The 17,361-nt window shown below is 49.8% G+C and overlaps 1 protein-coding gene across 1 annotated transcript in view; it reads left to right on the top strand.

The window, feature by feature from the left end:
* Positions 1-82: 82 nt before the first annotated feature.
* Positions 83-17,361, top strand: part of elob (elongin B) — a 37,529-nt gene continuing 20,250 nt past the window's right edge. The window contains exon 1 of the mRNA XM_059953933.1: positions 83-215. Within this exon, the coding sequence (XP_059809916.1) occupies positions 213-215 (3 nt within the window). The 5' untranslated portion in view covers positions 83-212. The remainder of the gene's footprint in view (positions 216-17,361) is intronic.

Genomic DNA, 17,361 nt, shown 5'->3' with positions numbered 1-17,361 from the left:
CATGGTCAATGCGCTTGGCACTTTGGGCTAGTGGAGGACCGACGGATGGCCTTCCCAATTTGACGGTCACATACTGATTAGAACAGCCCCGCCTCCTCACAGCAGACCTGCCTTGTCACGTGGGACGGGCGGTCACCACGCCGGCATTGTGGGATAGCGGAGGACCGAGCCGGCGGGTCACGTGGTGCAAGGCTGCCCGGGGCTGCGGCGACATGGTAAGTGAGGGAGGGTGGCCGGGGTAGACGGCCGGGTGGGGATTGCGGATGGTGAGACGTGGGCGCGGAGATGGTGTGGGGGTAAGGCCATCACTTGAAGCAGGTGGGGGTCTTAGGCCGTTTCGGCCCTGACCCCGATCTTGGGACACAGTGGGCCGGTTAGGCCGCAACACCGGGCTGGGGTTCGGACACTGGTCGGGAGGGGACAGTGGTACTAGAGGGAGGGGAAGTAGACAGTTAAATGTCCCCTCGGCTTTACATCAGCGCCAGAAACTGATATGCACGGGGATAATTAAACGCAGAGGCAGAAATACAAAGAAAATTAAGCCCACTAACAAATCCATACAGAGAGAAGTAAACACCTCCATAACAGAGAGAGGGAAATAGATGTTCCTATAACAGAGACAGACAGATGTATGTACAGAGAGAAATAAATGGTCTTATAGCATAGAGAAATGTATATAGAGAGAATTAAACCCTTCACAGCACACACAGATAGGAGAGAAGTAAATACCCTGTAACAGGTAGTAACAGGTATGTAGGTAGTAAGAATTAAATCCGCACACGCCAGAGAGAGACTGATAAATAAACGGAATTAAGGCCAGCCATAGAAAAGAGAAACTTACTCCTACAGAGAATTCATTCACCCACACGTTCTCAGACTGATGTATACAGGAAGCATTAAGATCAAACCCTGCCCCACGTAGCAGTGACAGACATGCCCCCATAACATGGGAGATAAATGAAGATGATTAAACCTCATGTAGCAGAGGGAGACCCATAGAATTAAACCCATGCAACTCTGAAGGTAAAGGGAAACAGAGATTGGCAGAGGGCATTAAGCCCCCATAACAGGCAGAAATATATATATAAAATTAAATCACTCCATAGAAAAGATCAATACTTGTATACAAAATTAAATATAAAATATAATATATACAAAACATAAAATTAAAAAACACCCCCTTGCATATATGGGAACTTAAAACCCCTAATTCAGAGAAACATATATAGAAACCCCATAGCAGAGGTAGATAGAACCCCTGTCCCCCATGCAGCAGAGAGAGTGTTACAGAGAAAAATTCTCTCTTACTCTCTCTCAAACACACACTCACTCACTCACTACCTTCACTCTCCCATACAGAAAGAGACCTCCACATTCAAGGGAGGGAGGCAGAAGAAAGGAAATTATAGGCCAGTTACCTTGACTTCAGTGATTGGAAACATGTTGGAGTCCATTATTATGAGGTTTTCGGGTACTTGGAGGCACATGATAAATTAGACCAAAGTCAGCATGGTTTCCTTCAGGGGGAATCTTGCCTGACAAATTTGTTGGAATTCTTTGAGGAAATAACAGACAAGATAGACAAAGGAGAGTCAGTGGATGTTGTTTACTGAGATTTCCAGAAGGCTTTTGACAAGGTGCTGCATGTTAGACTGCCTAACAAGATGAGAACCCATGGTGTTATAGGAGAAAAATACTAGCATGGTTAGAGGATTGGCTGGCAGGAGACTAAAGAGTGGGAATAAAGGGAGCCTTTTCTGGTTGACTGCCAGTGACAAGATCTGTTCTGCAGATGTGTGTTGGGACACTTCTCAGGTTATATGTCAACAATTTGGATGATGGAATTGATGGCTTTGTGGGCAAGTTTGCAAACAATATAAAGATAGGTGGTGGAGCAGGTAGTGTTGAGAAAGCAGGGAGTCTGCAGAAGGTCTTAGACTGGGCAAAGAAGTGGCAGGTGGAATATTGTGTAGGGAAGTGTCTGGTCATGCACTTTGGTAGAAAGGCATAGACTGTTTTCTAAATGGGGAGAAAATTCAATAATTGGAGGTGCAAGCGGACTTGGGAGTCCTTGTGCATGATTCTCTAAAGGATAACTTGGATGTTAAGTCAGTGATAAGGAAAGCAAATGCAATGTTAGTATTCATTTCAAGAGGACTAGAATACAAGAGTAATGATGTGATTCTGACGATTTATAAGGCAGTGGTCAGACTGCACTTGGAGTATTACGAGCAGTTTTGGACCCTTTATTGAAGAAAAGGTGTGCTGGCATTTGAGAAGATGCAGGGGAGTTTCATGAGTGCTATTCTGGGAATGAAAAGGTTAAATATGTTTGCTGGCTCTGGGCTTGTATTCAGTTTAGAAGAATGAGGGGGGAATCGGATTGAAACCTTTCAAATATTGAAAGGCATAGACAGAGTGGTTGTGGAGAGGATGTTTCCTATAATGGGGAAGTCTAGAACTAGAGGCCACAGAGAGATGTCCAGAGTTGAGGATTTTCTTTAGCCAGAGGGTGGTAAATCTGTGGAGGCCAAGTATTTGGGTATGTTTAAAGCAGAGGTTGATACATTCTTGATTATTTGTTGAGATGCAATGTGTAGCTGGCCCTTCGAATCGTGTTGCCCAGCAACCCCTGATTTAATCCTAGCGAAATCACAGGACAATTTACAATGCCCAATTAGCCCACCAACCAGAATGTCTTTGGACTGTGGGGGGGAAACTAAAGCACCTGGAGGAAACCCACGCAGTCACAGGGAGAACCTGTAAACTCCTTACAGACAGCAGCAGGAATTGAACCCATTGTGCTAGCCACTGTGCTACCTGTTGTATGGAGAGACAGTTATGTACAGAATTAACATCCTCCTCCTTCCCCCCCCCCCCATTGCAGAGAGAGAGAGAAAGAGATAATTAAATCTTCTGTTTCAGAGAAAGATATTCTGTGAGAATTAACAGAAAATAGCAGTGAGAAATAGATATATCATCATGTGCCATGTTGTATGACGTGTGCCATTGTAGTCCTATCTTAAGATCAGGATTGTTCTTGGCAAAATTTTCTATTGACTTCTTCTGGGTAGTGTCTTTAAAAGATGAACCATTAACGATACTCTTCAGAGATTGACTGCCTCGGGCGTTGACAGAAACATCACCAGGACTTGTGATGTGCATCAGCTGCTCATATGACCGTCTGCCACCTGCTCCCATGGTTTCATGTGACCCTGATTGGTGGGGAGGCTAAGCATGTGCTACACCTTGCCCAAGGGTGACCTGCAGGAGGGAAGGAGCACCTTACACCTTCTTTGGAAGAGATGTATCTCCACCCATGTAGAGATAGAATTCATCCTCCCTATGTGGCAGAGAAAAGGAAATGAATATAACAGAGCACATTAAACTTATTACAGGGAGTGTTGTATATACAGAGTGAAAATTGACCCCCGCAATAGAGAGGTAGACATGTACAGCCAATTAAATTCTCCCATAGCACAAAAAGAGAGATGCACAGTTAGAATTCATCTCCCCATAGTAGCTCGTGACAGATATATATACACAGTGAGAATTATATTCTCAAAGCAGAGAGAGACAGATATATGGAGAAAATTAAATGCACCCACGCCAATAATGGAAAAATACAGATATATACAGACAGAATTAGACTCCCATTGTAGAGGGAGAGAGACAGTTGTAGGCGGAGAGAATTCACCCACATTTACAGAGAGAATTCACTCCTAAACACTTGACAGATATATACAGATAGAATTCACCCCTTGCCCCCCATATATAAAGAGAGAATTCACCCTCAGTACACAGAGATATACATAAAGAAGTCATAGAATTCACTCTAACACACACACACACACACACACACACACACACACACACTTACTTCACCCCCCTCATGTGCGAAGAGACAGATATACAGAGAATGATTCCTCCCACCCCCAATAAAGAGGGAGGCACTACACAGAATTAAACCCCCTACACTGGTTGAAACATACATACAGAGAAATTAGTAGCTCCCCCACCACCACCCTTTTAGCAGAGACAGACATGTTTATAGAGAGATTAATATCACCCATAACAGAGGGGCCATATACAGAGCATTAATCATCATACAGCAGAGAGAGGCTGATCTATGCAGAGAGAAGTAAACCAACCTGCCTCCTATGGAAAAAGAAAGCAAATATCAACAGATTTAAATCCCCAATTGCGGAGAGATAGTTGTACAGAGTTAACCCCCAAATCAGGGAGAGTGTTCAATACAAAAGGGTAAATTCCCCCATTGCAGAGAGAGATCTGTATATAAATCTCGTATTAGGGAGAGAGTCATTCAGAGAACTAACCCCAGACAGTGAGAAATACAGTGGGTATATTCAGATAGAATTAAACACACCTGACACAGCAGAGAGATATATATAATTAACCCCCCCCCCATTACAGAGCATGAGCTACATTTAGGGAGAATTAAATTTCGCATATCGGAAGGAGTCATGTACAATAATAATTAACCCATGATGCCAGTGAGATTCTGATATCTACAGATTAGATTCCCCCATTACAGCAGAGAGAGACTGATATTAATATTTAAGAGAATTTAAACACTCCCCTCATTGCAGAGAGGCTGATATATACAGAGCCAATTACAGCCTCCTCAGCAGAAATAGACACTATATACACGCAGAATTAAACCGTCCATAGCAGAGATAGGCTGGAGCACCCCCCCCCCCCCGCCCCAAAATAGCAGAAAGAGATTTATAGAGCAAATTAACCCCTATGGCAGAGGCATACAAAAAAAAATTAAAACACCACTCTCTGCATCAGAAAGAGGGAGAGACTTATGCAGGGAGAATAAGACCCCATTGTGGTGAGGGGTAGATACATACACATAAAATCAAACCTTACCTCCCCACCAGAGAGAGAGAGAGAGAGACATAGAGAGAATTAAACTGCCACATCAGAGACAGACAGGTATGGACAGAGAGTTAAACCCCCTGTATCAGGTAGGGAGAAGCATGTGCACTGAGAATTATATGCCCATTGCAGTCACAGAGAATTAACCCCCCCCCCCCAAATACAGCAGTGAGCAATACAGATATATACAGAGATAAATCAGATTCCTGTGCATCATACACCGACATGTACAGAGAACCTCTTTTACAAGAATGAAGAGATTAAATGAGAATTAAATGACCATAGCAGCAGAAGAGAAATAACGCCCCCTCCAAAGAGCTGAGGAGATACAGATAATACACAGAAGGAATTAAACACACCTTGAGAAGAGAGAGATAGAATTCACAGGGACAATTCAACCATACAGACAGATATATACATACACACGCACAGATATATTCCTCCCCCCATACACAGATATACAGGGAGAATCTCTTCCCCCCCCCCCCCACACATGGAAAGGCAGATGTATACAGTGGGAAATCATCCCCAAGTATGCACGTATATGCAGTGGGATGTCACCCTGCATACAGAGAGAAATTGCACGCGCGCGCACGTACACACACTGACAAAACGGCTGCTCTGCCCAAGCCCACAAGAAACTGCAGAGAGTTGTGGACACAGCTCAACACATCATGGGAACCAGCCCCCCCCTCCCCCTCCCAGACACTGTCTACACTTCCTGCTGCAGCAGTATAGCCACCAGACTGATCAAAGACTCCACACATCCTGAGTATTCCCTCTTCACCCCTCTCCCATTGGGCAGAAGGTTCAAAAGCCATGTCCCGTTAGGCTCAAGGACAGTTTTACCCCACTGTTATTAGACTCTGGAATAGGCCTCTTGTAAGATAAGATGGACTCTGGACCTCACAATCTACCTTGACGTGGTCCTCGCAGGTTATTGCCTGCCTGCACTTTCTTTGTTATATCTTTCTCTGCATTCTGTTATTGTTTTCCCTTGTGGTTCCTCACTGTACTGATGTGGTGAAATGATCTGTATGAATGGCATGTGGACAAAATGTTTCACTGTACACAGGACAATGACAGTCCAGAGGAGGGACATCATCACTCGTGAGGAGGTACTTGCCCCGACTGTCACAGTGTACAGTTGGGACATGTGGACAGAACCCTGCCTGGATAATTAACCACACAACCAATCAGCCAAAGAACAAGCTGTTTATTTCAAGGAAACATACACAAAAACTCCAATATTTTAATATGTACACAGCGGCGGTGCGCAGAATGTAACCAGTTCCGATCCTGAAGCTACAATACCCGGATCTAATCATCAGTGAACTCCGAGTGGGTTGGGAGGGGAAAGATGGGGTGAGTGGGGAGGGGGAAAGGGGATCTACATCAGAACCAAGGTTGGCCACACAGTACACTCCACTCTCTTGCCTTGCAATGGTAAAAGCCACCTCTGCCCACCACTCCACCCATTAAACTGGCAAAAGTACAGCCTGAGCCCTCCCCCCACTAAGGAATGGTTACCCCCACCCCACTCTCCCCTCCCTGCCACCAGCGCTGCAGCAGTGTTACATCCCCACCCACTGCAGAATGGTGCCACAGTCTTCACCACCTTCCCAGCTCCTCAGGAATGATACTCCCCTGCCCCTACCCAATACCACCAGAAAAGGATTCATCCACACATCCCTATAAAATAACCCTCACCTCCCCAACAGTAACACACTCAGTCACGCTCGGCCGATTCAAAGAGGCTGAGTAGGTTGCGGGGCTCCAAGGCTGGCCGGCCAGAAGGGGGGCCCATCCTGTCCTCCTCGGCAAAAGGGAGGGGTGAGTCCCCTCCAATACAGCTGAGGTTGGGGCTGGCTCGATTGGGTGTCCTGCAGATGATGAGGGGGGTATAGGAATGGGTGGAGAGAGCAGAGACCAGAAACAGTCACAATACCTCAGACAACCTGATAGATAAACCCCTGGATTAGATCCCAGCCTCTAACCCACACCCAGAACCAGTTACTCTTTATATAAACCCACTCCCAGGACCTGTTATTATATATACAAACCCCCAAACACCTGGATTAGATCCCAGCCTGTAACCCTCTCCTGAGGATCTGTTATTCTTTACTGTATAGAAATGTCTGGATTAGATCTCAGCCTGTAATCTATTCCAGGGTCAGTTATTCTATATATAAACACCCCGAACATCGTGATTAGATCTTAGCCTGTAACCCTCTCCTGGGGGATTTATTATTCTATATATAAACACCCCAAATGTCTGGATTAGATCTCAGCCAGTAACCCTCTCCTGGAGATTTGTTATTCTATGTATAAACACCCTAAATGTCTGGATTAGATCCTAGCCTGTAATCTTCTCCTGGGGATTTGTTATTCTATATATAAACACCACATCCCAGCCTGTAGTTCCTGAAATATAACCATGCTGAATATGGCACACCTTCGGATACTGGAATGTTCAGCAGTCAGGTTTCATGGGGTTGATGTGCTCCCTAATGAGGGTTTGGTGACGCTGTTGAGAGAGGACAAATTACAATGACAAAATTCAAGTGTCTCATCCCATCACACACTCCCAGGATCAGAAACAAGATTGAAACTTCCTCCACACTGTCCCATCACACACACTCAGGGTCAGATACAAGGTGAAGCTCCTTCCACACGGTCCCATCGCACACTCCCGGGGTCAGATACAAGGTGAAGCTCCCTCCACACTGTCCCATCACACACTCCCACGGTCAAAAACAAGGTGAAGCTCCTTTCACACGGTCCCATCGCACACTCCCGGGGTCAGATACAAGGTGAAGCTCCCTCCACACTGTCCCATCACACACTCCCACAGTCAAAAACAAGGTGAAGCTCCCTCCACACGGTCCCATCACACACTCCCAGGATCAGATACAAGGTGAAGATCCCTCCACAGAGTCCCATCACACACTCCCAGGGTCAGATACAAGGTGAAGCTCCCTCCACACTGTCCCATCACACACTCCCAGGGTCAGAAACAAGATTGAAACTTCCTCCACACTGTCCCATCACACACACTCAGGGTCAGATACAAGGTGAAGCTCCTTCCACACGGTCCCATCGCACACTCCCGGGGTCAGATACAAGGTGAAGCTCCCTCCACACGGTCCCATCACACACTCCCAGGGTCAGAAACAAGATTGAAACTTCCTCCACACTGTCCCATCACACACACTCAGGGTCAGATACAAGGTGAAGCTCCTTCCACACGGTCCCATCGCACACTCCCGGGGTCAGATACAAGGTGAAGCTCCCTCCACACTGTCCCATCACACACTCCCACGGTCAAAAACAAGGTGAAGCTCCTTTCACACGGTCCCATCGCACACTCCCGGGGTCAGATACAAGGTGAAGCTCCCTCCACACTGTCCCATCACACACTCCCACAGTCAAAAACAAGGTGAAGCTCCCTCCACACGGTCCCATCACACACTCCCGGGGTCAGATACAAGGTGAAGCTCCCTCCACACTGTCCCATCACACACTCCCAGGATCAGATACAAGGTGAAGATCCCTCCACAGAGTCCCATCACACACTCCCAGGGTCAGACACAGAGTGAAGCTCCCTCCACACTGTCCCATCACACACACCCAGGGTCAGATACAAGGTAAAGCTTCCTCCACACGGTCCCATCACACACTCCCGGGGTCAGATACAAGGTGAAGCTCCCTCCACACTGTCCCATCACACACTCCCAGGGTCAGATACAAGGTGAAGCTCCCTCCACACGGTTCCATAACACACACTCAGGGTCAGATACAAGGTGAAGCTCCCTCCACACGGTCCCATCACACACTCCCGGGGTCAGATACAAGGTGAAGCTCCCTCCACACGGTCCCATCACACACTCCCAGGGTCAGAAACAAGGTGAAGCTCCCTCCACACGGTTCCATCACACACTCCCAGGGTCAGAAACAAGGTGAAGCTCCCTCCACACTGTCCCATCACACACTCCCAGGGTCAGAAACAAGGTGAAGCTCCCTCCACACAGTCCCATCACACACTCCCAGGGTCAGAAACAAGGTGAAGCTCCCTCCACACGGTTCCATAACACACACTCAGGGTCAGATACAAGGTGAAGCTCCCTCCACAAGGTCCCATCACACACTCCCAGGGTCAGATACAAGGTGAAGCTCCCTCCACACTGTCCCATCACACAGTCCCAGGGTCAGATACAAGGTGAAGCTCCCTCCACACGGTTCCATAACACACACTCAGGGTCAGATACAAGGTGAAGCTCCCTCCACAAGGTCCCATCACACACTCCCAGGGTCAGAAACAAGGTGAAGCTCCCTCTACGCCATCCGACACAGATTTCAGCTGTCTGCACACTGACCTGCCAGACAGAAAACTGAATCCGAGGTCCTCGGAGTGAGACGGGAAGAGCACCTTGGGCTGAGCAGTATTGTGGTGTCGCTCAAAGAAATCATTCCCGAAGATGCTGTCCTCCCAGTCATTGAAGAGGCTGCTGTCATTTAGGCCGGAGGGAGGGGGAGAAGATGGAGGTGGACTGGGCCGGCAAAAAAGCAGCTGGAGCAGGGGGCTGCAGAAAACTCGCCACAGGGAGAAGAGGAGGGACAACAGGAGCTGGGGGGGGGGGTGGACACACGCACACACCACCCCAACACACACAGAGACAGATGTATAGAGAGAGAATCCACGCATGGGTTGGCTGGAAGGGAGCGAGATGGATTCAGGGCAAGTGAAACCACAGCACACTCTCACCCACAGTGTTTTCAGTGGGGTGGGGTTTCATGGTGGTGTGTGATGGCATGAGGCAAAACTGCTTGAGAGGGATTAGTTCCCTATGCCTCTATGTCTGCATAAGCTGTTGTCAAGCTGAAGTGGTGGGACTTGTCAAGCTGGCTGGACTGGTAATGTGACAGTACCTGAGCCAGGATGGTGTACAAGCAACAAATGGTGTATGCTGGCAACACACAGGCGATTGGGCATTTAATGTTATTTGGAGGTTTCCTGGTGACTGGTACCGGGAGCACTTCACACAGATATAACCATTGTCAAATTTGCACTCGATTTGGCGGGTTAGTTGGTAAATCGGCTTATAGTTGTAAGCCAAAGGGAAAAGAATCAGTTTTGTGTACGTGTCATTTCACTACATCGTAACATCGAGAGTACAAGGGAAAATTGTCACAGAATAATGTGTTGCAGTTACAGAGAAAGTACAGTGCAGACGGACAATGAGGTGCAAAGGCCATGGCAAGGTAGACTATGAGGTCATGAATCCCATCTTATCGTACTGGTGCACTGTACAATGGACTTCTGTATCAGCTTTTGTACCTTCTGCCCAATGAGAGGGGGGAGAAGAGGGAATGCCTGGGTAGGATGGGGACTTCCCTGAGGCAGCGGGAAATGTAGACCGAGTCCACGGAGGGGAGGCTGGCTTCCGTGATATGCCGAGTGGTGTCCGCAACTTCTTGCAGTCAAGGGCAGAGCACACCAACCTGAGATGGATCCGGTGAGGGTCGACAGGTTTTCAGCAAATTTCCTTAACCTCCTGAGGAAGTGGAGGTGTTGGTGACGTCTACATGGTTAGACCACGACAGGCGGGTGGTGTGCAAACTTGGGAACTTAGAGTTGTACGATTACTCCTAGAGCGTGGTGAAGTGTGGCAAATGAAGTGGGATTGGAATAGTAGGGGCAGACAGGGCACCTCAATAGAGGGTGCAGTGGAGGTTCACTAGGATGGAGCCTTTCATTTACAAGTGAGGCTGGATCTGTGCTCCCTGAATTTCACAGGGTCACTACCCTCCGGCTAAAGTAATTCCTTCTCATCTCAAACATCCTCTCCAAGTCCATTCTCTCGAGGCCTTTCAATATTTGCTGTGGATGCCCAATGGCTAAACTATGATGGGATTCTTTGAATAATTCTCTCATTCAAGTTGCTTGATCTCAGAGCCCCGCCTCTTATCACCTCTCTAGTGTACTCTTGACATAGAAACCGGATGTACATCCCACCAAACCCTCGGAGCAGAAATCCTTCATCTCTCCCATCAAGTGGCCCAAAACACTTCAAATGAATCCCAGAATCAGCTGTCCTCCAGCAGCCAGTTATTAAAATGTGAGTGCAGAGAAGCGTACTGGATCCACAGGAGGTGGTGGTCTGAGAACGGGTCTGGCCGAATGGAGGATGCTGATAAGCAGGAGAGATATCGAGGCAATCAGTGTGGAACCTCCTTGCCAAGATCTTCACAAGAAGGCACTGGAGTCAGAGATGAGGTTCAGTAAGTCACAAGAGCCTACTAGCTGCTTTAACTTTGCTTATGCTGGGTCACGCTGGAGACCAGAGTGGTCCTCCTCGAGAGTACAGTTGAAATCTCCCCCGAGGATGATGCACTCCCGCAGTCGCTGAAGCTCAGCAAGGTGGACACCTGATGGAACAGTGGTGTCTGCAACCCTCCATGCCCGGGGGGCACACACAAGTTAATGTCATGCATCAGTACGCCATCCGGTACATGGCAAAATGTTGCAGACAGCCGGGAACGATATCCTGGACTTTTACAATTTCTGGTTGGAAAGTCAGGGCCGGTAAGATTGCCACCCTCTCGAGAGTGAGCTGAGGGGTCTCTGTCTGCCACTGCAGGAGTCAAGTGGACTCATCTTCTGGGAAACTGCTTATCTCCCGTCCCTAAGGACTGAAAGGCTGTTAAACTTGCAGAGAGAGCCTCTGCTGCCATTCACATGGAGACTAGCTGTGGTGAGCTTCATGTCAGAAGTATGCTAGGCCTCAGCACCAGCACCCTTCGATTCGCCAGATGGCACCAGAAATTCCAATGTCAGGAAAGGCTCCGTCGGTCTTGAAGAATTGCCAGCCGGACAGGAAAAGGATGAAATTTCCAAAATGTTCCTGCACTCACACCAGTCAGGAATACAACGAGGCAGGAGGAAGGAGTGTTGTCCTGATGTTAGCAGGGGATCAGTGGTGATTCGCTCCCTACTTTCCAATCAAACCACTGCAACAAGAATCTATGCATTCAGCAGCCACCAACAAACACAGTCCAAACTGGCGGAAAAACTCCAACTGAAGCCTCTGCACTGAAACAACCTGAGATGTTCAAGAGACCCTTCACACTTCCTCCAATGCATCTGGAAAACTTTATCCAGTTATTTTCCTTGATTTCTCCTAGCTCAATCAAAACATCTCTGTATTGTGTCTGTCCCTAGGAGTGTGTGATGGGATGTCATGAAGGGAGATTCACTCTTGTGTCTGACCCCAGGGGTGTTTGATGGAACGGTGTAGAGGAAGCTTTACCCTATGTCTAACCTTAGGAGTGTTTGAATTGAATTGATATTATTATTTACGTACACATACATGAGGAGTAAAAATCTTTACGTTACGTCTCCGCCACAATGTGCGATTTATAGTAATCTTTTAATAGTATTGTACAATGTCCTGGGTATGTTACTCAAAATGGCCTCTTTGGTTTGTTACAAGTAGGAATGTTTCTTTGTCGGATAAGTGTTTCTCTAGCCGTTGTTTCACTTTAGAATGGCTGATATGGTAATTGTATTCATTTGTTAATCAATGGGGAATGTCATTGTGTCTTGTGATGCTGGGAACTTGGGGGAGGGGTTTTCGCGGGTTTTTTGGGAGATGCCGAGGAAGACACTGAAGAAGGTGGACGTGTGCTGGACTGCTCGTAAGACCACCGGGGTGGTCCCAGGTGCCACGGCCGGATGGGTCGATTGGTTCGTTGATTGAGCTCCAACGAGTGCACTAAACAGACTGAACTTTGATAAGTGGCGCCTTTTGTTTTTTTTCCTTGTGTATATATATTGTATTGCTTACTACTCTTTTTAATTTTAGTAAACTCTTTAAAGTGTATTTCATAACGGTATTTGTTGTGGATTTGATACTGTTGGCGGGCTCGAGACGTAAACTCGATTCTCACAGCACCTGTGTGTACGGGAGGTGGGTTGGAGAGTGGCTGGATCCCTTTTTCCCCTAGACATATACCAGCCTGTGGGTAAGTGTTACATTTGTGGGGTGCTCGTCCCGGATTGGATTGTCAGGGGCTGTGGAGTCGCAGGCAGCAGAGGACGATGGACAGAGATAAGTTTGTTTGTTGGTGCCAGTTTGAAGGTGTACCGGTACAGTACGCATGCGTAGTGAGCGGAGTGGATGTTCGAGTTTCGGGAGACGCGATAGTGCGGGGTTTAAGTTCGGTGAAGGGTATTGGGCAGGTAGAATTGGTAGCTAGACGATGTGGTAAAGAGGTAGAGTCTAGCTGGGTGTTGGTTCGTACGAGTGCTGAAGTCAGGACGGTGGAACTGCCGGCGACGGTCAGTGTACCGGGGGAGGAGGGGCCGTGGGGGCTCCACTCCTACCAGGATGAGGCTGAGGAGACATCGGGGGAAGAGCTAGAGCTAGAGGTGGACACCAGAGAGGTGCCCGGCACTAGTAAAGGGAGGTGGGAGGAGGGAGTCGTGACTAAGCCCCGCTCCCCAGGTAGGGTGGAAGCCTCGGAGCTGGCAGCCGCACTTAACTCCCTGGTGGGGGTGGCCAAGAGGCCACGGCTGAAGCTGGGGGTGTTCTCCGGAGCCAAGCCTACTCCGGATGGGGAGGTGGACTATGAGACCTGGATCGAGCATACGTCTTTGATGTTAGAGGAGTGGCCAGGCTCAGAGGAGGAGAAGAGGCAGCGATTGGTGGGAAGTTTGAGGGGTTTAGCAGCCAAAACCGTCCGGGAGTTGAAAGCTGAGAAGCCTGGGGCCTCAGTGGAGGACTGCCTAGAAGTTTTGGAGGGAGCGTTTGGGTTGTCAGGGGAACCCTGGCTGCTTTTAGCAGAGTTTCAACGCCTGGAACAGTGGAGAGGGGAAAAGCTCTCCGAGTACATATTTAGGATGGAGGGGATGCTCTCGGGGCTGCGGCGCCGAGGGGTAGTGAAGGCGATTGACGTGGCTAGCGTGAGGATGAGTCAGCTATTCAGTGGCTCTCTGGAGGAGGACAAGGTGGCGTGGACTATCCGGCAAGCTTATAGGAAAGGTCCCCCTCCATCCTTCGGGCAACTGATTAGAGAGGTGCGAGAGGAAGAGAGAGCGTTGGGGCGGAAAAGGGGCACGGGCCTACGGGAGCAATCCTCAGCGATACAGGAAGTGGTGGCTGAGTGGAGGAATGACAATTCCCCCGGGGAGTAGGGAACCCCCTTTGGAGGGGAGGGACCGGGGAGGTACCTACTCTCAGGGGCGATCAGTGCAGTGGATTGGGAGCAGGAGCCGTCCTGGGAGAGGAGGGGCGGCCGGCAGTGTGTGCTTTAACTGTGGGAAAGAGGGGCATTTCAGGCGGGACTGTGGAAGGCCGAGGGTGTGCTATAGCTGTGGAGAGGAGGGTCACTTTAGGTAGGATTGTGAGAGACAAGGAGTCCCGCGGAGGACAAGCCCCCCTATGACTAAAAGAGGGAGAGGTGTCGGGAAACTTAGGAGAGGCTCAGTGAGGGAACGGACTGGAGCCTCTGGAAGAACACGTTCCCAGAGATCAGCCGGAAGACCACCGGGTGTCCATGCCTCTGTTCCGGATGGGCTGGTAGGACCCCGTGCCAGTGTGGATCTACGGATAGAGGGAATTTACGCAAAAGCCGTTCTTGATACGGGATCGCAGGTGACCTTATTGTACCGGTCTTTCTACAATCAACATCTAAAGCATTTGCCCGTAACACCATTTGACGCCCTGCAGATTTGGGGTGTGAGCGAGGGTGACTACCCGTACGATGGGTACCTATCGGTGAGATTGGAGTTCTCGGAGGGCGACGTGGGAGTGTCGGAAGCTATTGAGACGTTGGTGTTGGTGTGTCCTGACCCGGTGGAAACCGGTGGTGCTGCCCTCCTGGTGGGGACTAACTCCCCAGTTGTGCGACGGCTCCTGGGAGCTTGTAAGGAGAAAGGGGGGGAAGACTTTCTGGAGACCCTCTCGGTGCATCCAGTGTTTCGAGCAGTGTTCGCAGAAGGGGTTGCCTCCCAAGGGCTGGACCCGGAGTGTAAACGAGGGATGGTGTGGTGTACGCAGGCGAGGCCCAAGGTGATCCGACCCGGGGAGGTAGCCCTAGTGATGGGGACCCCCAGATTCCCAGGAGTGCCGACGGGAGAAGCCCTGTTAGTAGATGCCCCAGACGATCTTGAAGGGGAGACACGATTTCCGGCGGGGGCGCTGGTGAGGCCCGAAGTGCAGAGACCAGGGGTGGTACATGCGAGGCGTATAGCTATAAGTGTCAGGAACACCACGGCAAGAGAAATCACCTTTAAGAGGGGAATGCCGCTGGCGCATCTGTTCCCGGTGACAGTAATGTCCAGCGCACCGGTGCGGACCCCTAACGGGGAGGGATCGGAGCATCGAAGGGAGCTGACTGCTGAAGCCTTTAACTTCGGGGATTCCCCAGTGTCGCCGGAGTGGAAACGCAGGCTAGTGGAGAAGATGCTGAAGATGGAAGCTGTTTTTTCTCGGGGCGAGTTTGATGTTGGCTGCTCCAAAAGCACTCGCCACACCATCCGGGTGACGGAGGACTCCCCGTTCCGAGAGAGATCCCGGCGGCTGGCTCCGGCAGATGTTGAGGACGTGCGACAGCACTTGTGCAAGTTGAAGGAGGCCGGAATCATAGCTGAGTCTCGAAGTCCTTATGCGTCCCCAATAGTGGTGGCACGGAAGAAGAATGGGCGAGTGCGCATGTGTGTTGACTACAGGACGTTGAATCGGCGAACTGTCCCTGATCAATATACTGTCCCAAGAGTCGAGGATGCGTTGGCCTGCCTGAGCGGTGCGAAGTGGTTCAGTGTGCTGGATTTAAGAAGTGGGTATTACCAGATCCCGATGAGTGCGGCCGATAAAGAGAAGACTGCTTTTATCTGCCCGCTGGGGTTCTTTCAGTTCGAACGAATGCCCCAAGGCATATCCGGAGCCCCAGCCACCTTCCAGAGGCTCATGGAGAGAACTGTGGGGGATATGAATCTGTTGGAGGTGCTGGTGTACCTGGACGATTTGATAGTGTTTGGATCGACTTTGGAGGAACATGAGGAGAGACTGTTGAAGGTGTTGGGTCGGCTTAATGAAAAAGGGTTGAAGCTTTCCTGGACAAATGCCAGTTCTGCAAGTCGTCGGTTAACTACATTGGCCATATCATTTCGCGAGAGGGAGTGGCTACTGATCCAACCAAGATAGAGGCTGTGACCACCTGGCCGAGACCCCAGAAAGTGGGTGCTCTGCGCTCATTTTTGGGATTCTGTGGGTATTACCGGCGATTTGTGAAAGGATACGCCAAAGTGTGTCACCCGTTAACTCAGCTGTTGTGTGGCTATCCCCCGGTGGGGAAGAAGAGGACGGGGAACCAGAGGCAGGATGCTGGAGGATACTGGAACCTGGCGGAACCTTTTGGCTCGAGATGGGATGATCAATGTGAAGAGGCGTTCCAATCTTTGAAAAGGGCACTGACCCAGGCCCCGGTGTTGGCTTTTGCCGATCCCCAGAAGCCATATGTGCTGCACACGGATGCCAGCCGAGAGGGTCTCGGGGCTGTTCTGTACCAGGAGCATGGCAAAGCATTGAGGCCGGTAGCCTTTGTCAGCCGAAGCTTGTCGCCATCGGAGAGAAACTATCCCACTCACAAGTTGGAGTTCCTGGCGCTGAAGTGGGCGGTGGTGGACAAGCTGGGCGATTACCTTTACGGAGCCAAGTTTGAGGTGAGAACGGATAACAATCCTCTCACTTATATTTTGACTTCGGCGAAGCTGGATGCCACAGGACATCGGTGGCTGGCGGCATTGTCGGTATATGATTTCAGCCTGAGATACCGCCCCGGAAGCAAGAATATCGATGCGGATGCATTGTCTCGTCGGGAGCCGGGGGAGGAGGAGAGGGACGAGTGGGAGAGTGTCCCTGCCCCTGGAGTGAAGGCGATGTGTCAGTTTGTTATCACCGTGAAAGCTGAGGGAAGAGGGAGGCTGGAACGAGCCGTGGACCATTTGGGGGTTTTTGACGACGCCATACCCCTAGTTTACTGTGACCTGACCGCTCTGGGGACTAAACAGTTGCCGGAACTGAGTCCGGGGGAAGTGGCAACTGCTCAGCAAAATGACCCGGGCATTGGCACAGTGTGGAGAGCGGTCGAGAAGGGGGATGGGGCGTTGGCTGAGAAGGCGAAACACCCATACGTGCCTCTGTTGTTGAAGGAGTGGTCTCGGTTGAAGTTAAAGAACAAAATCTTGTACCGGGTAACGACGCCTCCGGACCAACCCCGCTGTTGGCAACTGGTCCTGCCGGAGGAGTATCGCCAGACTGTACTCCAGGCCTTACATGATGATTCTGGACATTTGGGGGTGGAAAAGACATATGGATTATTCAAAGACCGGTTCTACTGGCCCCGGATGAGGGGGGACGTCGAAGAATACTGTAGGGGATGCCGTCGTTGCAT

This window comes from Hypanus sabinus, chromosome 29 (assembly GCF_030144855.1).
Source record: "Hypanus sabinus isolate sHypSab1 chromosome 29, sHypSab1.hap1, whole genome shotgun sequence".
In the NCBI taxonomy this organism is placed as follows: Eukaryota; Metazoa; Chordata; class Chondrichthyes; order Myliobatiformes; family Dasyatidae; genus Hypanus; species Hypanus sabinus.
Note: the sequence above shows the minus strand (reverse complement) of the source record. Positions and strands in the feature narration are given on the sequence as shown.